This window comes from Phaenicophaeus curvirostris, chromosome 24 (assembly GCF_032191515.1).
Source record: "Phaenicophaeus curvirostris isolate KB17595 chromosome 24, BPBGC_Pcur_1.0, whole genome shotgun sequence".
NCBI classification, from domain to species: domain Eukaryota; kingdom Metazoa; phylum Chordata; class Aves; order Cuculiformes; family Cuculidae; genus Phaenicophaeus; species Phaenicophaeus curvirostris.
Genome location: NC_091415.1, coordinates 2196306 through 2213116, shown reverse-complemented (window position 1 = coordinate 2213116; position 16811 = coordinate 2196306). Strand labels below are relative to the sequence as shown.

The 16811-nt window shown below is 51.5% G+C and overlaps 2 protein-coding genes across 2 annotated transcripts; one reads left to right on the top strand and one right to left on the bottom strand.

Moving 5' to 3' along the window:
* The first annotated feature begins 670 nt into the window (after positions 1-670).
* On the top strand, positions 671-3808 carry RHEX (regulator of hemoglobinization and erythroid cell expansion). The gene is made up of 5 exons (XM_069876017.1): positions 671-732; positions 1571-1659; positions 2691-2825; positions 3216-3277; positions 3584-3808. Exons 1-5 carry the CDS (start codon positions 716-718, stop codon positions 3788-3790), a joined length of 510 nt encoding a protein of 169 aa, XP_069732118.1. The 5' UTR covers positions 671-715; the 3' UTR covers positions 3791-3808.
* A 2955-nt stretch (positions 3809-6763) lies between these two features.
* Positions 6764-8911, bottom strand: AVPR1B (arginine vasopressin receptor 1B). The gene is made up of 2 exons (XM_069875919.1): positions 7933-8911; positions 6764-7071 (listed from the first exon to the last, which is right to left on the bottom strand). Exons 1-2 carry the CDS (start codon positions 8909-8911, stop codon positions 6764-6766), a joined length of 1287 nt encoding a protein of 428 aa, XP_069732020.1.
* Between the last annotated feature and the right edge of the window lie 7900 nt (positions 8912-16811).

Sequence of the window (16811 nt, the reverse complement as noted above, 5' to 3'; positions counted from 1 at the left end):
CACACAATGAGTGCCCCCCAGTTGCTGTCCTTTATCATAAATCTCCAATATTGTAGCCAAAAATACCCAAGCCGATGAGTCCAGCTCAGGCGTCTGTGTTTGCTAATTATGTGTCTTAAGTCCGCTTAACCTCAACAGGATTTAAGCACTCGCCTAAAACTAAATTTGAGGTGCTTCAAATATAGAGGTGCCGAAGGAACCCTGACCTTCTGGCTGGATCTCAACTGATGCAAGAGCCCAACACCAAACCCATGGCCTTCTTTCGGTTTCTTTCTTCTACGGGTGGGTTTTTCCCCCAGATTATAGGTATGACATGTTTCTTTTGGGTTTGAAACATGAGCGGATTAAAGCAGTAAAACCAAATTTCTGTTCTCGTGGCTATTGGTGGAGCCCAAACGCTCCAGCCAAGCGGTGGACGTGACCGAGGTGGCCGTGTATAAAACTGTTGCGCTCATGATAACAGCAGGGAGGGTCTAAGGCATTTGTAGAAGAAGAAATTGCACCTAAAGTGAGAATCTCTACACAGAGAGCAGGCTTGGTGCCTCTTCTTTACATCTGACCATTGCTTTCCACTGCTGAGCCTGATCTTTGGTTGATGTGGAGCAGCGTGAAGCTCATTCTGGTTGGTTGCCAGCAGGGCTAGCTGCCTGTCTCTGTCCCCTCAGAGACCTCCAGGTCTTCACCAGCCGTTGCACCAGGACCCTTCACGAGGAGGATGTGCACTTGCCAGTGGTGAGTACGACGCCGTGGGCTACAGAGCCATGGGTGACCCTTCACAGAGTTAGAAGGATAAACGCTGCTAAGGGGCATCTTTCTTCTTGGTTTCTCCGTCATTGCTTGGCTCGGGGATGCCGTGCCTGGGTCCTGGAGGAGCAGCAGAACTCAGGAATGCTGCAGCCCCCATTGCTGGTGACGCCGCACCTGATTTTTGCTGTGCTAGGTGCAATTTGTGTGTTCTTGCTGGATGGCCGCGTCTGCACACACACAGACACGAGTCTCAGAAGCGGCTTTTTGGTGGGAGCCATGTTCATGACTTCTCTCTTCCAGTGAGCACGGAGCAATGAGGCTTTTGAAAACTCTCCTTAAGATGAGCACTCAAAAACGAAGTACAAGGAGCACCGGTCATTTCTGGAACTGAAGCCCCAGATTTTTGGGTAGATCACTCTAAAGACAAAAAACAAAATTGAAAATGGTACCTGCTTGGTCTAAAACATGTCTAGGACCTGAGGGAATGGCAGGAAGATGCAAGTGGAGGGTTAGGTTGGATAATGGGAAAGGTTCTTCCCCCAGAGGGTGGTGGAGCACTGGAACAGCTCCAGGGAAGCAGTCACAGCACCAAACCTGACAATATTCCAGAAGCATTTGGCCAGCACCCTCAGACACGTGGTGTGAATATCGGGTTGTCCTGTGCAGGGACACGAGTTGGACTCAATGATCCTTGTGGGTCCCTTCCAACTTGGGACGTTCTGTGATTCCATGTTTTGAAGCAATGGCAGCCGAACAGTCCCTGGAAGACTTAAATAACTTGGTTGTTTCTTTCACTTAGACAGAATATTTTTCTCTTGTTCAGGTGGATACTGGTGGCCACCTCAGCCGTCACCTTGATCCTATACGCTCTCCTCTTACTAACACTTTACATCATGCTCAGCAGGAAAATAGGTAATTTATTGTCTTATTGGCTTTACCTGTTGTGTCCCTGTTCTCACTAATAATCGTCCAGTTCAGAGAGCGAAAATAATTTGCCCAAATCTTCAACTTTTAAAGCACCACTAAGTCCTTCTGGGTCTGGTTCTCCCTCCCGCTCTGGGGAGCGACTGGTGCTGCTTTGGAGCCCATGGGTGGAGGAACCCACGGGACCTTGGTGTGGACTGGCCCCTGGTGTGAGCCAAGAGCAGGTTTGGAAAGGGATTAACCATCAGCATCGCTGCTCTGTGCCCGAGGGGCAGGATGCGGCCAGGGGAGGCTGCCCCGACAGCTGCAAATGGTGTGGGCAGGATCAGATTGGGTTATGTGGCCTTTTATTAATTCAAACCCATTTTCTTTTATTGCTCTTGTTAGTAAAGCGGTGGGAAAATACCATCGGAACCCATTTGCAAAATATTAATTCAGATGAAGCTACAATTTCCAGCAGGAAGGTCTTTCAGGCAGAACTGCTGCCCACATCTGTACATAAACAAACCCTGCTTGGCCCCGTGGGTCAAACTAATTTCCAACTTGCATGAGAAGAGGCCCCCATGGCATGATTTAGCACTGGAATCTTTCATTGCAAGACAACAGGGCAGGCACTCAATCATCTCGGTAATTGAACTGATAGATAGTTGCCTGCTCCAATGCATAATAGTTATTATTTTTCACAGAAAGGGTCACTGGGCAGTGGCAGAGGCTGCCCAGGGAGGGGGTTGAGTCCCCTTCCCTGGAGGGGTTTAAGGGACGGGTGGACGAGGTGCTGAGGGACATGGGTTAGTGATTGATGGGAATGGTTGGACTCGATGATCTGATGGGTCTTTTCCAACCTGGTGATTCTATGATTCTATGATTCTATGATTCTAGCCGTGCCAGCAGCTGGGGTGAGCTGCCATGGGGCAGCGCCGGGGCTCAGGGGGTCCCGTGTGGCACGGTGTGTGGGGTAGCACCTGACGCAGCCGGCACCTCGTGCTGGAGCAGGGATCTAACTCCCCTTTTGGTTGCAGCCAACCATTCCTGTGGGAAGCAGGCGAGCAGCAGCCCCGCAGAGCAGCCCCGAGAGCCACCGACCTCCTCGACTGGAGGGGACAGGGGGCAGAGACCCACCTACACGGGGAAGGGGAGGTCCTGCAGTGATGGAGGTATATAATTATCACATGGATATAATTATCTGGTATTGTGTTTGTGCAATATTCTCTTCCTTAAGTGGCTGTGAAGACCCTCACTCGCTGACCTTGGGATGGGAGAGGGAGCGAGCAGCCAGCTCAAGGCAAATACAGAAACCGCTTGTAATTCCAGTTGCTTCCACCTCCTCTGGGCTTTCCCTGCCTAATTCCCCACAAGCAGGGGAGTGACGAGAGGAGGGATAGAATTATAGAATTGTTTAATTTGTAAAAGACCTTTAGGATCACACTGATGCCATTTAGATTTTCAGCTGTCGCTCTCGAGCGCATTTGCTTTTTTGCCCTGATCGTTTTTTTCCTTTAACCCCCCAAGTAGCAATGAAGGTGGTAATTTTTCCTGTTTTTAAGGGAGCAGCGACACGTCTTCAGAGACGTCAGAGGACTCGGACAGCAGCCCTGCCTGCCCACAGGTACAGGCCCAGCAAAGAACGTTGGCCAAAAGCAACCTCAGCCACAGCAGTGGAGATGCCGGCGCCGTGTCCGTGCCACTCCTGTCCACCTTGAGATGTACAGAGGCAGGAAAATGCATTGAACCACATTGAAAAACCAGCAGTGAGGCTGGTTGATGGTCATAACCTGCCATATGCAACGTTTCCCGTTTTGAGGGAAGCATCCCCAGGGGTCAGGGAGGTCCTTGGGCACCTTGAATGGCTGCACGCCTTCGTGGGGTTCAAGGGATGCTGGTGCCTGACCTGGGTTTGTTTCTACTTCTCCAGGGCCCTTGCTCCGAAGAAAACCTCAATTATACATCCTTGGTGTTCCCAGCACAAGGCCCCAAGCCGGGGTCCTCCAGGGATTATGAGAACACGAAGATTGGACCAGACTACGTCAACGTGGACCCCAAGAAGAGGAAAATGGATTACTGGCCCTGCTCCAGCCCTGTGGCATCCAAGTCCATCGAGTACACGGAGGTGAAGCTGTGACTCCTGGGATGCTGCTGGCAGGATTTCGGGTCAGGCTGCCACCAGGATGAGGAGATGCCCAAAGCGCTGACCGGGGCTTCTCCTTCCTCTCGGTCAGTGCCTGGCTCAGGCTGACGCCTGCCAGCTTTTATTCTTCTAACACTCCAACCCGCCCACACAATTTGCTTGGTATTTTACTTCAACGCGTCACTGTTGCTGAGCTTGGGGTGGTGCAGGGAAGTGTTCCTCCTACCCAGGCTGAAATGTGCTCTTCAGTTTTTATGCGATGGCTTTTATTCTCATTTCACAAAAGCAAATGAAACATCCCCCCTTTCCTTTCAAAATGGGAAGGGAAATACTGTGGTCTTCAAAATATCCACCCAAAGGGGCTGACATCTCCTCCAAATGATGCTTTCTCTGCTGATCGCTCTCATAAAATACTTCTAAATACAGTTCCTCAGCCGGCTTTGCCCTCACTACCCACAAGATCTGATTCATCTCTCTCCCCTGCATCCCTTTTCCTTTGATGCTCAAAATCTTTCCAAGCCCCCGTTGCCCTCAAAGCTGTTGCTGGAGCTGGAGGGGCTGTGCAGGAGTCTTGACACGCAACCGTGCATCGAGGGGGATGCTGGGGATAGGGAAGGAGCTTCCTTTCCCAGCTGAAATTCATAGTCATCATCCCAGCTGGCAAAAAAGGCTGAGGAGTTCTGAGGGGATTTATATCCCCCCCTCCTCAGGTGGAGGATCTGAGCTGGCTGCAAGGGGTGTAGGACTGGATTGCATAGCTCTGTGTGAGCACAGGCAAGTGAAATCCCTCTGTGTTTTGTGGGGAGGGGATGATGTTCCCTCTCCCCCAGCTTTTGCTTGTCCTGCTTTGTCCCTGCACCAAATGCTTTGGGTGCAGGAGCAGGTCTCCCCCAGCCCGAGTGATGCTCGCAGCCAGCAGAGCTCAAAGCGGGGGTCAGAGCCCCAGAGTGGGGTGCACATCACTGCCTCCTCTGGGGTCTGACACCACGTTTCACATTTTCCTCAAGAATTGCTTCAATTCCCAGGGGACTCTGAGAACAGCACTGCAATTTTCTCTAACAAACCGGAGTTGGGGGCTCTCCGGCTCGCTGAGATAAGCCTGGGATTGTGTGCTGGAGATGCTGGGAAGGCTGTTATCTTCTCAGAAGTGCTGTTTCCCCTGCTCGTCTATTTGTTAGGTCACCTTCATGCTCCTGAGGTCCAGGAGAGCCAGTGCCCTGCCCGCAGGGCTCACTGTCCTTGCTCTGCTGCTGCAAACAGGGACCAGTTCCTTCCCATCACCCTGAATTTTCTTACCTATGATTTTCCAAGAAATAAACTTCCAAATTTTTAGAAAATGGGGTCCATGCAGTAGGTGGGAGCTCTGTTGAGCTGATGGAGCCGCTGGCCTCTGGTCCAGCCCCGTCCACCAGGGATGGAGCCGCCCCAAGTGCATTTCAAACCAGCTCAGCCGTGATGGGCTTTGATGAAAGGTTGTGAGACAATTGATTTGGTATCGATCCCGGGGAGAGCTCTGAGGTTGGGCAGTCCTGGTTTCATGACCTTATTGTGCAGATCTGGCCTGATTTGAAGGGCGCATGAAGGAAAATACTCAACCCCCCGAAGAGTCTCTAGGAAACGTTGCTAAAGGGCAGGAGAGTTGGCTTTATAGAGCTGGAGATGAGGTCAAAACCAGCTAGCGGGAGTTTCTGGAAAAACTGATTCAAATGCGTGGTGATTAAAAAGTGAAAATAATCAAAGATTTCAAAATATTTTACTCTTAATGTCTTATTTTTACAGATTCAGCTTGTGATACTGGGGGGAACTCAGCATCTTGCTCTCTGGGGCACTTGTACCTCCTCCATCAGCAGCTTTTCAGCTCCACTCCCAGAGCAAATGGATGCCCTTGCCTGTCCCCCTCACGCTCCCTTCTTAAACAAAATAGCTTCTGGGACACCCACAACGCGCAGGGAGAAGGGCAGGGGCCAGGCTGGCACTGCAAGGCCACGGCTCATTCCCAGCTGCCCCTCTCTGTGACCCAAGTGCCCCGAAGCCACCTCTGAGCCTTGGGTGGTTTGGGTTCTCCGATCTCTGCTACATCAAACAAAAGCAGCACAATTTGAGAGCAGCTCTTTAATGGGATGCAGGAGCTGCTGAACAGCACGGAGCAGCTGGGGGGCTGCGAGTGAACCTGATGGAAAGTGCAGGGGCAGGGAGGGCAGCAGGATCTGGGCCAGGGCTCCTCCAAAGAGCTCTCTGATGGTGTCAGCGCCGCATTTTGGATGCTCACACCGGCGCAGTGTGACTCGCTGTGCGATAGCAGGGTGGCTGTGCACAACAGCCCAATGTTTCTGCCCTGTGTGGCTTCTGCTCCATCCCTGCCCCTAGGGAGGTGGCAGGGGGTCCAGCTCCAGACCTGCCTGTCAGCAGAAGGCAGTGCTGTGCAGTGAAGGGGGGAGTGTGCAGTGCCCCAGGGTGTGGGAAAGCTGTGTCTGCATTTGCTGCTCTGCCAGCAAAGCCCTGAGGGAGAGAGATGAGGAACTTGCTCACAGGGAGCTCTCTGAGCAGATGCAGCCACGTTGCCTCCTGCTGTGCTCAGGATGCTTTGCTGGCATCTGTTACCCAAAGCTCTAATTTCTCCAGTAAGATGCAGTGGTGCAGCATCCCTCTGTTGATAACCTGGGGGGCGAGGCATCCCTGGAGGAGAGCAGCCAGGCAGGCAGAGGCTTCCTGATGTACAGGAGAGGAGGATGCTGTGGTTGAGCAACAGCTGATGGGGCTCTGTCCATCACCCCAGAGCAGACGCACGGTAGCGAGCACTCGAGGACAAGCTGGACAGCGATGCTTTCTGGGTTAAGTGCCCAGCTTCCTGCAAAATGAGATGCTACCAAGTGGGAAGAGGCACAGCTCTGCAGTGACAACGTTCATTTTGTCACAGCTGGTGGCAGCTGTCTCCAGTGGAGGGATGTGCCTGGGGACATCTCCAGCCTAGAGCACGCCCGACTCGGTCACCACCTCCTCGCAGGGTGGGTAGAAGTCCTTGGCGTTGCTCTCATGCAGAGGGAGGCCAGTGGGGCTGGTGTGGTGGCTGTGGCTCAGGATGGTGGTTTTCCTGCTGCAGAGGCTGCCAGTGGATGCCTGTCTCCGCAGCCCGGCCCGGGAGCTGCCCCAGCAGGACAGGCAGCGAGCTGCGTCCTGGAGCAGGTGCCCGCTGAAGAACATGTAAATCCAGGGGTTGCAGCAGCTGCTGAGGCTGGCCAGCAGCATGGTGATGGTGAAAGCCACGTTGGTGGATTCTGAGAAGGCAAGGGAAGGAGCTGAAACATCCACCAGGCTGGACGTGGTTTGCACAGGGTCCCTGTGTGCAACAGGCAAGACCCTGGGGGCTCTTTTTGGCTCAGGTGCGTGTCCTTTGTCCCTGTCCCAGCCCATCTGACTAGCATTTTTTGGGGCAGGACAGTTTGCAGCATGGCAGGCAGAGCCGAGGTCTTACCCCTGGCTGAGGGTTGTGGGTGGGTGATGTGCTTTTATAGGGATCACTCTCCTCCCAGCACATCCTCAGGGAGAGACCTTTGGTCCTCCGTTCAGCCTGTCTGCTTGCCTGTTCCTTCCACCCATGGACAGGCTAGGAGAGCTACTGGGAACTTCCATAAAAAGTCAGCCTATGAAATTGGAAACCCACTTCTGACCCCTGTGCAGCTGGCTCAGGAAAGCCTTAGGGGCACTGGGCACTGCTTGTGAGGGTCCTGCTCCAGCAGCACGGCTGCTCCGTGAGGCCGTCCTGGAGGAGGATGGGAGCAGGAGGCACAGTCAAAACCCTCTCTGCAGTCACACACCAAACACAGAAGCTCCTAAAGCAAATTCCCATGTGAGGGAAGGAACGCACATGGCAAAGATGTTGGTGCATCTTTACATATCCCTACCAGTGATGGTCAGAAGCCATTGCTTTTCAGTGGATTTTCTGGTGGAAGCAGTGATTTGACTCTACAAACAGTTTTCTGTACGTTCTACTGCAGCCTTCCCCACAGTTGATAAAAATTACAAAACACCAGAGAGCTCTTGCATGTTAAAGATGCAACGAGCATGGGCTGCGCCTTGGCAGCCCGGGGCTCCGCACCCACTCTGAGCTGCAGCCGAGCACCCCCACTGCTACTCACCATCGTCAGGAGCATCCTCATCCCACACCGACCACATCTGCACGCTGAAAAACGGGGCCCAGCAGATGACGTAGGCCACCACAATGACAAAGGTCATCTTCACCGTGCGGATCTTGGCACGGGAGATGGTCCGCACGCTGCTCACCCGCGAGGGCTGCCCGCCGGGGCATTGCCCGCTCCTCTCGGAGGAGCAGGGAGCGGGAGGGGAGGCTGCTATGGCCCCCCCAGTGCTGGGACCACCGCTCTGGGTCTTGCCCTTGAGGTTCTTGCAGATCTCGTAGCAGATGAGGCTGTAGCAGACGGTGAGGATGCCGACGGGCAGGATGAAGATGCACAGTGCGGTCCAGGTGACGTACGCTCGGGCTCCCCAGGGGTACTTGAAGTCTGCCCAGCAGTCCAGCACCCCCGAGCCCCGGCGCACCTCCCGCAGGGAGAAGATGAAGACCTGGGGCAGGCTGAGCAGGCAGCTGAGAAGCCACGTAGCCCCGATCATCGCGTAGGCTTGGCGGCTGGGCTGCTGCAGGGTGCGCAGCGGGTGGCACACGGCCACGTAGCGGTCCAGCGTCATGGCAATGAGCATGTAGGTCGAGGCGAACATGCTCAGCACCTGCAGGTACTTGACTGCCCTGCAGAGCGGGTCTGGCCCCAAGAAGCGGTACGTCACCTCCCAAATCATCTGCGGCAGCACCTGGAAAAGTGCAACCCCCAGGTCGGTCAGCCCCAGGTGCAAGATGAAGAGATGCATGCGGCTCATCTTCTTCCTCAGGCGGTACATGGCCAGCAGCACCCCCACGTTGCCTGTGGTCGCTACAGCCAGGATGGTGGCCAGCACCCCGACCTCTGCCTTGGCCAGCTCCTCGTCCCGGGTGTGCAGGAGGGTCAGGTTTGGGTCCCCTGCCAAGGTCTGGGGGCTCAGCAACCCCTGGCCATGCCCAGGCTGGCTGTAAGGAGTGCTGTTCCAGCCCCAGTCTGGTTCCATCCCTTCAGGAAGCTCTGCAGGAGTGCAGGCAGCTATAATGCTCGTCTCTGAGGGGCTGTCAGACCCTTCCCTGCCTCCTCAGGCTGAGCTCCTGGGGTCAGTGCTGCCCTTGACCAAGGCTCCTCTGCCCCGCCTGGGGGTCTGCACATGCCTCCTCCAGCGGTCCCCAGCACTGGTGAAGGTTGTCACCTCCTCTGCCTTGTGCTCCTCAACATCATGCCAGGCTGCAATTCCCTTTGCTGGCTGGGCTGCTCCATGCAAATTTTCTCGATAAGCAGAGAGATACAAGAGCTCCTGGGTCAGTCCTTCATCATTCACTTGTCTGCACTAAAGATCCCCACATCCCTGCTTCTCCCCAGGCTGCTCATCTTGCTCATCCCCTCTCCTCCCCACGCTGGAAGATTCGAGGAGAAAGAGGAGCACTCTCTGCTTCTTTTTAGTGCAGCAAAGTAACAGAGAAGGCTACAGGGGCTCTTTTTGACCTTTTCATTCCAAGAACAGTAAAAGCCAGGTAAGCGTTTTCCAAGCATCCGTGTCTCTTTGGGAATCGGGGCAGCTGTCGGCGACTCTTGATCGCTGTGTCTGTGTGAACACTGTCCGTCCGGGTCTGGATTTTATATCCCAGCAGCTCCCCTCCCTGGCTGGCCCCAGCCTCCTGGCTGCACCGTGCTGGCTCTGCTGCTGCTCTGTGCAACAGGCAGGTGAGAGCAGATCCCCTCCATCTGCTCCCTCAGGACCTGCAGTCTCTGGGCTTTGCTGGGGGCTTTTGCCAAATGCAATTTCTGGGCAGCAGCCGAAGGTTGGGAACCTTCCTGTGCTTCTAACCTCGTCCCTGCATCCCCTCTCCTGCAGCAGGTCAGCGCTGGGGACTCTCAGACCCCGATTTGAAAGGGAAAATACTTTCCGAGTCACATAATCATAGAATCATAGAATGGTTTGGGTTGATCATCCAGTTCCACCCCCCTGCCATGGGCAGGGACACCTCCCACCAGACCAGGCTGCTCAAGGTCCCATCCAACCTGGCCAGGGATGGAGCATCCACAGCTTCATCATGAAGAATTTCTTCCTAATATCTAGTCTAAGTCTTTCCCCCTCCAATTTAAAGCCGTGGTGTGAGGCTGGGTCCATCTCACTCCCTGTTGGTGAGTAAAGATTTGCAGATCACCTCTAATAAGCATGAATGAGTGCAGTTTGTATCTAATTAAAAGACATTCATCCTTGTAAGAAACCCTGTGGATATAAAGTACCCATCACAAGAAAGCGCGGAGCTGAGGTGCTGGAGTTGGAGATAGGAAGGCGTTTCAGTGCATAATGTAATTTTCTGTCTTTGTGATCAGACAGCTGATTTTCTGGAAGACTAATAGAGGTCAGCATGAAAAAAGAAAACCAAACTGCAAAGCAATGAAACACTGAGATGGAAGGGCAGATTCTGCAGGGAGAAAGGAGCATTTAAGGCACTTTGAGGTTTTCATTGGCACCAATTTGATTTGGTAGCAATTCCCTTGGAGTCAGAGCTTTTACTCCAGATTCACCTTTTAGTTGCAGGGAGAATACTTCTGCAGCAGCACTAGGGGGAAAGCAAAGCTGATTCACGAAATTAAAATGAACCTTGGAGAATAGAAATTAGTTTTCTTTAGAGAGAGAGATTATCAGAGCAAGCAAATTTTCCAAGCAGGTGGGTTAAACAATAAACTCATTTTCTTTCATTGGATTCCTGAACATTTGGAGGCATCTCTGGTATTGCCAGGTGCTTCAGTTGGGTTCTCTAACTCAGCAGCTCCAGAGTTACTTGCAAAGCATGGTGATGGTTTGTTTAGTGCTCTGGGAGGTCCTTGGAGGTGATGGCCCAGCTGTGTCCAGCCCCACCCAGCCCAGCTGTGGCTATTTAAGCCATTCCTACAAGCCAGGAGGTGATGGTGATGGTGATGGTGATGGTGATGGTGATGGTGATGGTGATGGTGATGGTGATGGTGATGGTGATGGTGATGGTGATGGTGATGGTGATGGTGATGGTGATGGTGATGGTTCTGTGCTGCTGGTTATTGCTGCCACAGGGCGATCTGAGCTGTGAAAACCACTGTCACAAGGTCTGTGTTTCCTCCCTTCCCTCTGGGTGTGATGCTGAGATGTGGGACCACATAACTGTATTTCTAAGCTCGTAATGTTTCGTTTGTCCAGGTAGCACTGCTGATTTTTGGCAGCTGGTGTATCAATACCCTGTGAAGCACAGAAAATGCTGTTTCTACTGCCAGCCAGCATCCTGTGCTCTTTTACTATAGAGCACAGAGGTTTGATGTTTGCTAATTGATTTGGCATAGTAGCTGGTTAATTTGCTTTGCGGAGAGCTCCTTGGTTACATAAATAAATACAATTTGTTGGCTTGGATTTATGCTGATTTAGCTCACTTTTCAACAGAAATACTTCATTTGTGGTACTTGATGGTGCTAAACTTCTGTGCTGCCAGCACAAAGCATTCTTGGTCCATCGTTAGCATTTAATCACTGAAATGCCTTCTGTGGTGCAGGTCAGATTTTGCACTGGTTTATATGCTATAAAATTAATGATGTTGCAACTTCCTTATAACAGCTTGGGATTGTCTCCTTGGGAAGGCTGAGGGCAGGAGTGAGGGCTTGGAATTCCTGGTATCTAATGCTACTTTTAATGCCAACTCACCATCAAAATTAAGTCACAAATGACTGCCACCTCCTGAAAATATAAACGGCTGAGATTTTCTGGTTCTTAAAGCCAAGCTGGCTGTTACCATTGATCTGACTCCATGAAGGACAGTGTTTCGTTTTTCTCGGACTTGGGGAGTTTGGATGACTAAAACTTGATATAACTAAATTTTTTTTTGGTTGCTTGCAATATTTGTGAAGGATTCTCAGAAAAGTGACCTGATGGTGTCTTGGGGTAACAAACTTCTCTGCAACGTGGTCATCAGCTCTAGGGTCTGATGGTGGGAGCTTCTGTAATTTTAATGCAATTATAAGCCAGATGTGACAGGCAATCTCCCCTTTTCCTCCTCCCTCACTCAGATTTGGTTTTCCATTTAATTAAAGCCTCCGATCCTGCTTAATTTTAGAGAGAATGTCTGGATGCAAAAATAAATATGCTAAACACGTGGCAAATGCCCCAGAGCGGTGCCTGTTGGGGACACAGCGCGACAAGCAGGTTTGGGTTTAGTAGAAAATCCATGGGAAGCTGCAAAAATTGGCAGGCAGAAAAAAAGCTGACAGTGCTGCATTAAAGAATGGAACTTTAAAGTGGAGGGGTTCAAGGCCAGGTTGGATGGGGCTTGGAGCCCCTGATCCAGTGGGAGGTGTCCCTGCCCATGGCAGGGAGTGGAACTGGATGGGCTTTGAGATCCCTTTCCACTCCAACCATTCTAGGATTCTATTCACAGCACCAGAAGATAAAATAAATCCAGTCCTGGGGCCTTATTGCAGCTGATAACTCTATTACAGCTTACTCTTTCCTTGTTTTGTTGTGTATTTTTATTTGACCCACATGTGTGGAAACAGTCTGCATAAGCAGAAGCAACTGCCAGAGGGAAAATTGAAGCTACAGGCATCTTCGAGATAGCAAATTACTTGTTTATCATCCTGACTTTCTCCCTGTTGGTTTCCTCTGTAGCCAGGGATGTTTAAAGACTTAGGTAGCTGTGAAATGCTTCAATTTCCTTCCCCTCTCCCTCATCTCCTTTTGCTATTCTCATCATTAGCATTTAAAAACCAGACACAGCCAGAGTGTTTACAACCTTCAAATCAATAATAAAAAAAACCCCAAAATTACATTTCAAGGCTGGAAACAAATGGCTTTTTTCTGCCTTCTCCAGACAGGCTACTCTGGGGAATATATATTTCTGTTAGCAGTTGTGGACAGACGGAGGAGCCAGTTCGGAGCTGCCTGGCAGCAGCAGGGGCAGGAGAAGCCACCGGTGTCAGGAGCCCCACCAAGGCACTAGTCAACACTTCAGGATGCAAAAGGTACTTTCTTCAAGTCCTTTATTCTCATGCAAGGATATCGAAGGGCTGGAGCGTGTCCAGGGAAGGTGAGCGGAGCTGGGGCAGAGTCTGGAGCACGTCTTGTGCATGGATAATTCCCAAGCTCTGGTCCCAACAGTGGCCGCGTGGGGCCAGGCTGGCAGACCTGGCCCCGTGGGCAGCTCACGGTGGGGTGGGTGCTTTGGCTGCTTCGAGCATCATCCCTGAAAGCTGCTTCAGCCCATGCCACCTTTCAGCATCTGCAGCTGAAATGAGGCTTGCAACAGCGTCCCTGGGCATGGGGATGCTCTGGAGAGAGAGAGGAGCTGCTGTTTACCCTTCTCCCTCCCCTTGTAGACAAAGAAGAGGACAGGATTTAAGACACATTTAATTGAAAATCTCAATACAGGAGGGGAATGAACAAGAACCTTTCCGTGACCTCAGATCTGCTTTGTCTACTGCTCCACTTCGTGCCTGATGGAAACGCTGCCGTTATTCAGAACACATTGCCTTCCAGGTAAGAGAAGCATCCATCAGGATTATGAAAGGAGAGGAGCAGCTGTTTCAGGATGAGGTATTAGAAGATGATGAATAATAGCAGTGATCTGTACACTCCCTGCTAAAGCAAAGTTCAAGGCTTCATGATTAAAGGTTGTTCTTGCCTCTTTGATAGTGTGGCCTGGGTTATGCCCAGATATGAGGAAACCTGTGTGGGATTGTGCAGCTGCCTTGGTGGGATGGCTTCCCATAGAGATCATCTTGGATTGTTCGATTAAAACATTGAGTAATGCCCTGGCATTATTACCCTGAAAACTCTTGAACTGCCAAGCAAAGGGACTTGAAGAAGCTGAGAGACAAGCTCTTGGCCACTAGAAGCACTGAGGTATGAAAACTTGCTTCTATTAACCTGTTTGAGCAGCTTCTTTCCTTTTCATGCTACCTTTTTGTGTATGTGGAGAACAGGACAAAATAAGCCTGATAGAGTACATGATTGTAGTTTCACTAGTATTTTAGCTCTACGTGCTTAACGGATTAGAAGTGTCAGTGGAATTGCTACCTTCAGCTTGTGTGAAATGTGGGTCTTCTACCCTACCCCCTCCATCTTAGTGTGTGAAAATCTCCTAGGAAACACGACTCTAATGGTCTGCCTTCTCCCTGCACCGCGGTTCTTGCAAACAGAGCAGAAAGCCATGCTTTAACTATGCTGCCTGCTTCTCCTAATGCAATGGCAGAAGGTCCTTGAAACGTTGGTGGAGTTGTAAGGCTGGGATGACGGCTCGGTTTTGGCAGCCTCTTGCTGTAGCTCTCAGTTCCTGGGCATTTGTGCCCCGTTACTGCGCTCTGACGATCCCTGTCGCCCAGGAATTGTGATGGTGAGCTGCCTGATATGGAGGTTGGGGAGCATCTCAGCTCTGCACGCCGAAGGAGATGCTGCCTGAGCTCCGTTCTTACAGGCTTCCCTGGTGTGAACTGAGAGATTTGGCTTCAGCCCTTTGGAGAACACCAGAGGGTTTGGTGAGCGGAGACATCTCACCTTGGGAGTCTTTCCATTACTATGAACCTGCTCTGCCCAAGGCTGCTGGCTGCCAGGGCTTGTTTGGAAATGGGCACCAGCTCCGAGGGCTTGTATAAGTGTAGTGAGCTCTTCCCTTGCAGCTTGATTAACACCCAGCAGCCACCTCTTCCTTGTTTGGTGAGGACAGGAGTAGTTAATCCTCAAATTGCTCTCCTCCCAGCTCTCCGGCAGGCAGAGCAGCAGGATGGGAGCCTTTGGGAAGGCAGTTAATGCTGTTTAATCCTCTCCTGATGTGGAGTGTTTAAGGAGAAGGTGATAAAATACAGCTCCAGCGGCTGCACGCGGTGTTCTGCCTGCCTGGGAGGTGACTGGCTGGGGTCAGCTCAGGCAGCCCAGACCCGTTACTGGCAGCAGCGTCAGCACCGTGCTGGAAGGGTCAGGGCAGGAGTGTGTGCTGCTGGCCGGGATGGGCTCTCTGGGATGTGTTCTGCACCCAGCAGTAGCTCCAGCACAATGCAGAGCTCTGTTGCCCTTATTGTTCTCTCCTTCATGGGTTTGAAGACCATGCGGACACCATTCCCCAGCATTTCAGATGCTGATTGGACACGTGTTGTGATGAGAATTTAGGATTATGGCCTGAATTAGGAGATTATGTTAGTGCTATAGGTGGGTATGTTTGTCATCTACCTCAAGTGTACGCTCCTGTGCTCAGGGCATTATTGAAGCTGATGGGAAATACGGTTCAAACTTCTCAGAGATCCATAGATCAACACCTGAATAGTCTTCTGCATGCTCCTCTACTCAACTCTGTTGAGACCTCAGCTGGAGTCCTCATCACAAGAAGGACATGGAGCTGTTGGAGTGGATCCAGAGGAGGCCACGGAGATGATCTGAGGGCTGGAGGACCTCCCGTACGAGGACAGGCTGAGAGAGCTGGGGTTGTTCAGCCTGGAGAAGAGAAGGCTCTGGGGAGACCTTAGAGCAGCTTCCAGTACTGAAAGGGGCTCCAGGAAGAGATGATTTTAGCCCAAGGCTGGGTTGGTCTGTGGCAGTCTGGTTTGTGTGCCTCCAACCCCACTTAACATGACCAGACAGTTGCTTTGTCTCCAACTCTTCCCTGCATGTGCGGTGCTAATTGCCAAAACATCTCTTCAAAGCTATTTCCATATGCATTTGCACAACAGATTTGAAAGGCCATGATGATGTACTTAGTGCTGCTGCAAATGGGAAATGCTGCCCTGTGTTTCAGAATAATGACATTTTGGAACCTGCCAAACGCAGAGTTTTTATCACTTGTAATTCAGATGATCTGCGGGGCCAGTATTTTTAGATTATCACTTCATCATGCAGCCAAATCACAGCGAGAGCCTGCTGGTAGGGAAAGCACGGGCTGAAATCAATGGATTTCTTCACTGGCCTTTATGTTTTCTCCCTGTCTCCCCGAGCTGCTGTTGTCTAGAAAATGAACTAAATTAACATACAGGTCAAGCATCAACGGGTGATTTGTCTCTAGGGTTTCTCTATGGGCCATGAGCAACCAACGAAATCATGACATCTGTTCTCCATCAGGGGAGCTCACGCTGTCAGCAGCAGGAATGGGGAGCACAGGAATCACGCAAGGAGTTTGAGGTGGGGAGGCACAAATGCTTGGGTTTTTTTCTTGTGCTGGTTGAGTTTTTACAGGGTTTGGTTTGATAAAGGAAAAAAAAATGGGAGTGAGCGATTGTAGCCTTGTTGTTGCCAAATAAGGTGGGAACTTGTGTAGATGTTCTGCCATGGGCCCTTCACAGCACTTTATTTGCTTGGGTTTAGTGGCTATAACCAAGCAGAGACCCTTGAAAGAGCTTTTGCCTTTCAATCGAGCACCAAAGGGAGATGTCCCTTGGATCTGGCAGGAGTCTGGGGCTGGATGTGCTGGGACTGTCACCCAGAGGGCTGCTGGCTCTCCTTGCAGGTCATCCCTATCGGTTCAGGGCATCAAATCCCACCCTGAGACTTAACGAAGCATCGTGCTGGTCGCACTGAGGTGAGAGCACACAACCTCGATGAGGGGGGACAGATTTACAGCTAACTGTTGGGTTAAGGTGAAATGTGACCATGACTGCTAAACCCCTTGTGTTTAGCCAAGCGTGACTCGAACCTGTCCCCGATGCTTCGTGGATCCAGTCTCTTTGATTGTCAGCTTCAACAGCGAGTCTTAAAAATAATTAAATTGGATTATCCTAGAAGGAAACCAGAGATGCAGAGGAAAAGGGACGGGTCCCTGATGTGACCAAGCCTGCTGCTTCAGTGGGTGGTGAGCCAGATGGTGTTTTCCCTCATGGTGATTTGTGTGTAACAGAACCTGCAGCAGCCAGGTTAGGGTCTCAAGAGCTCTAGACTTGGCCAACAATCTCTTGGG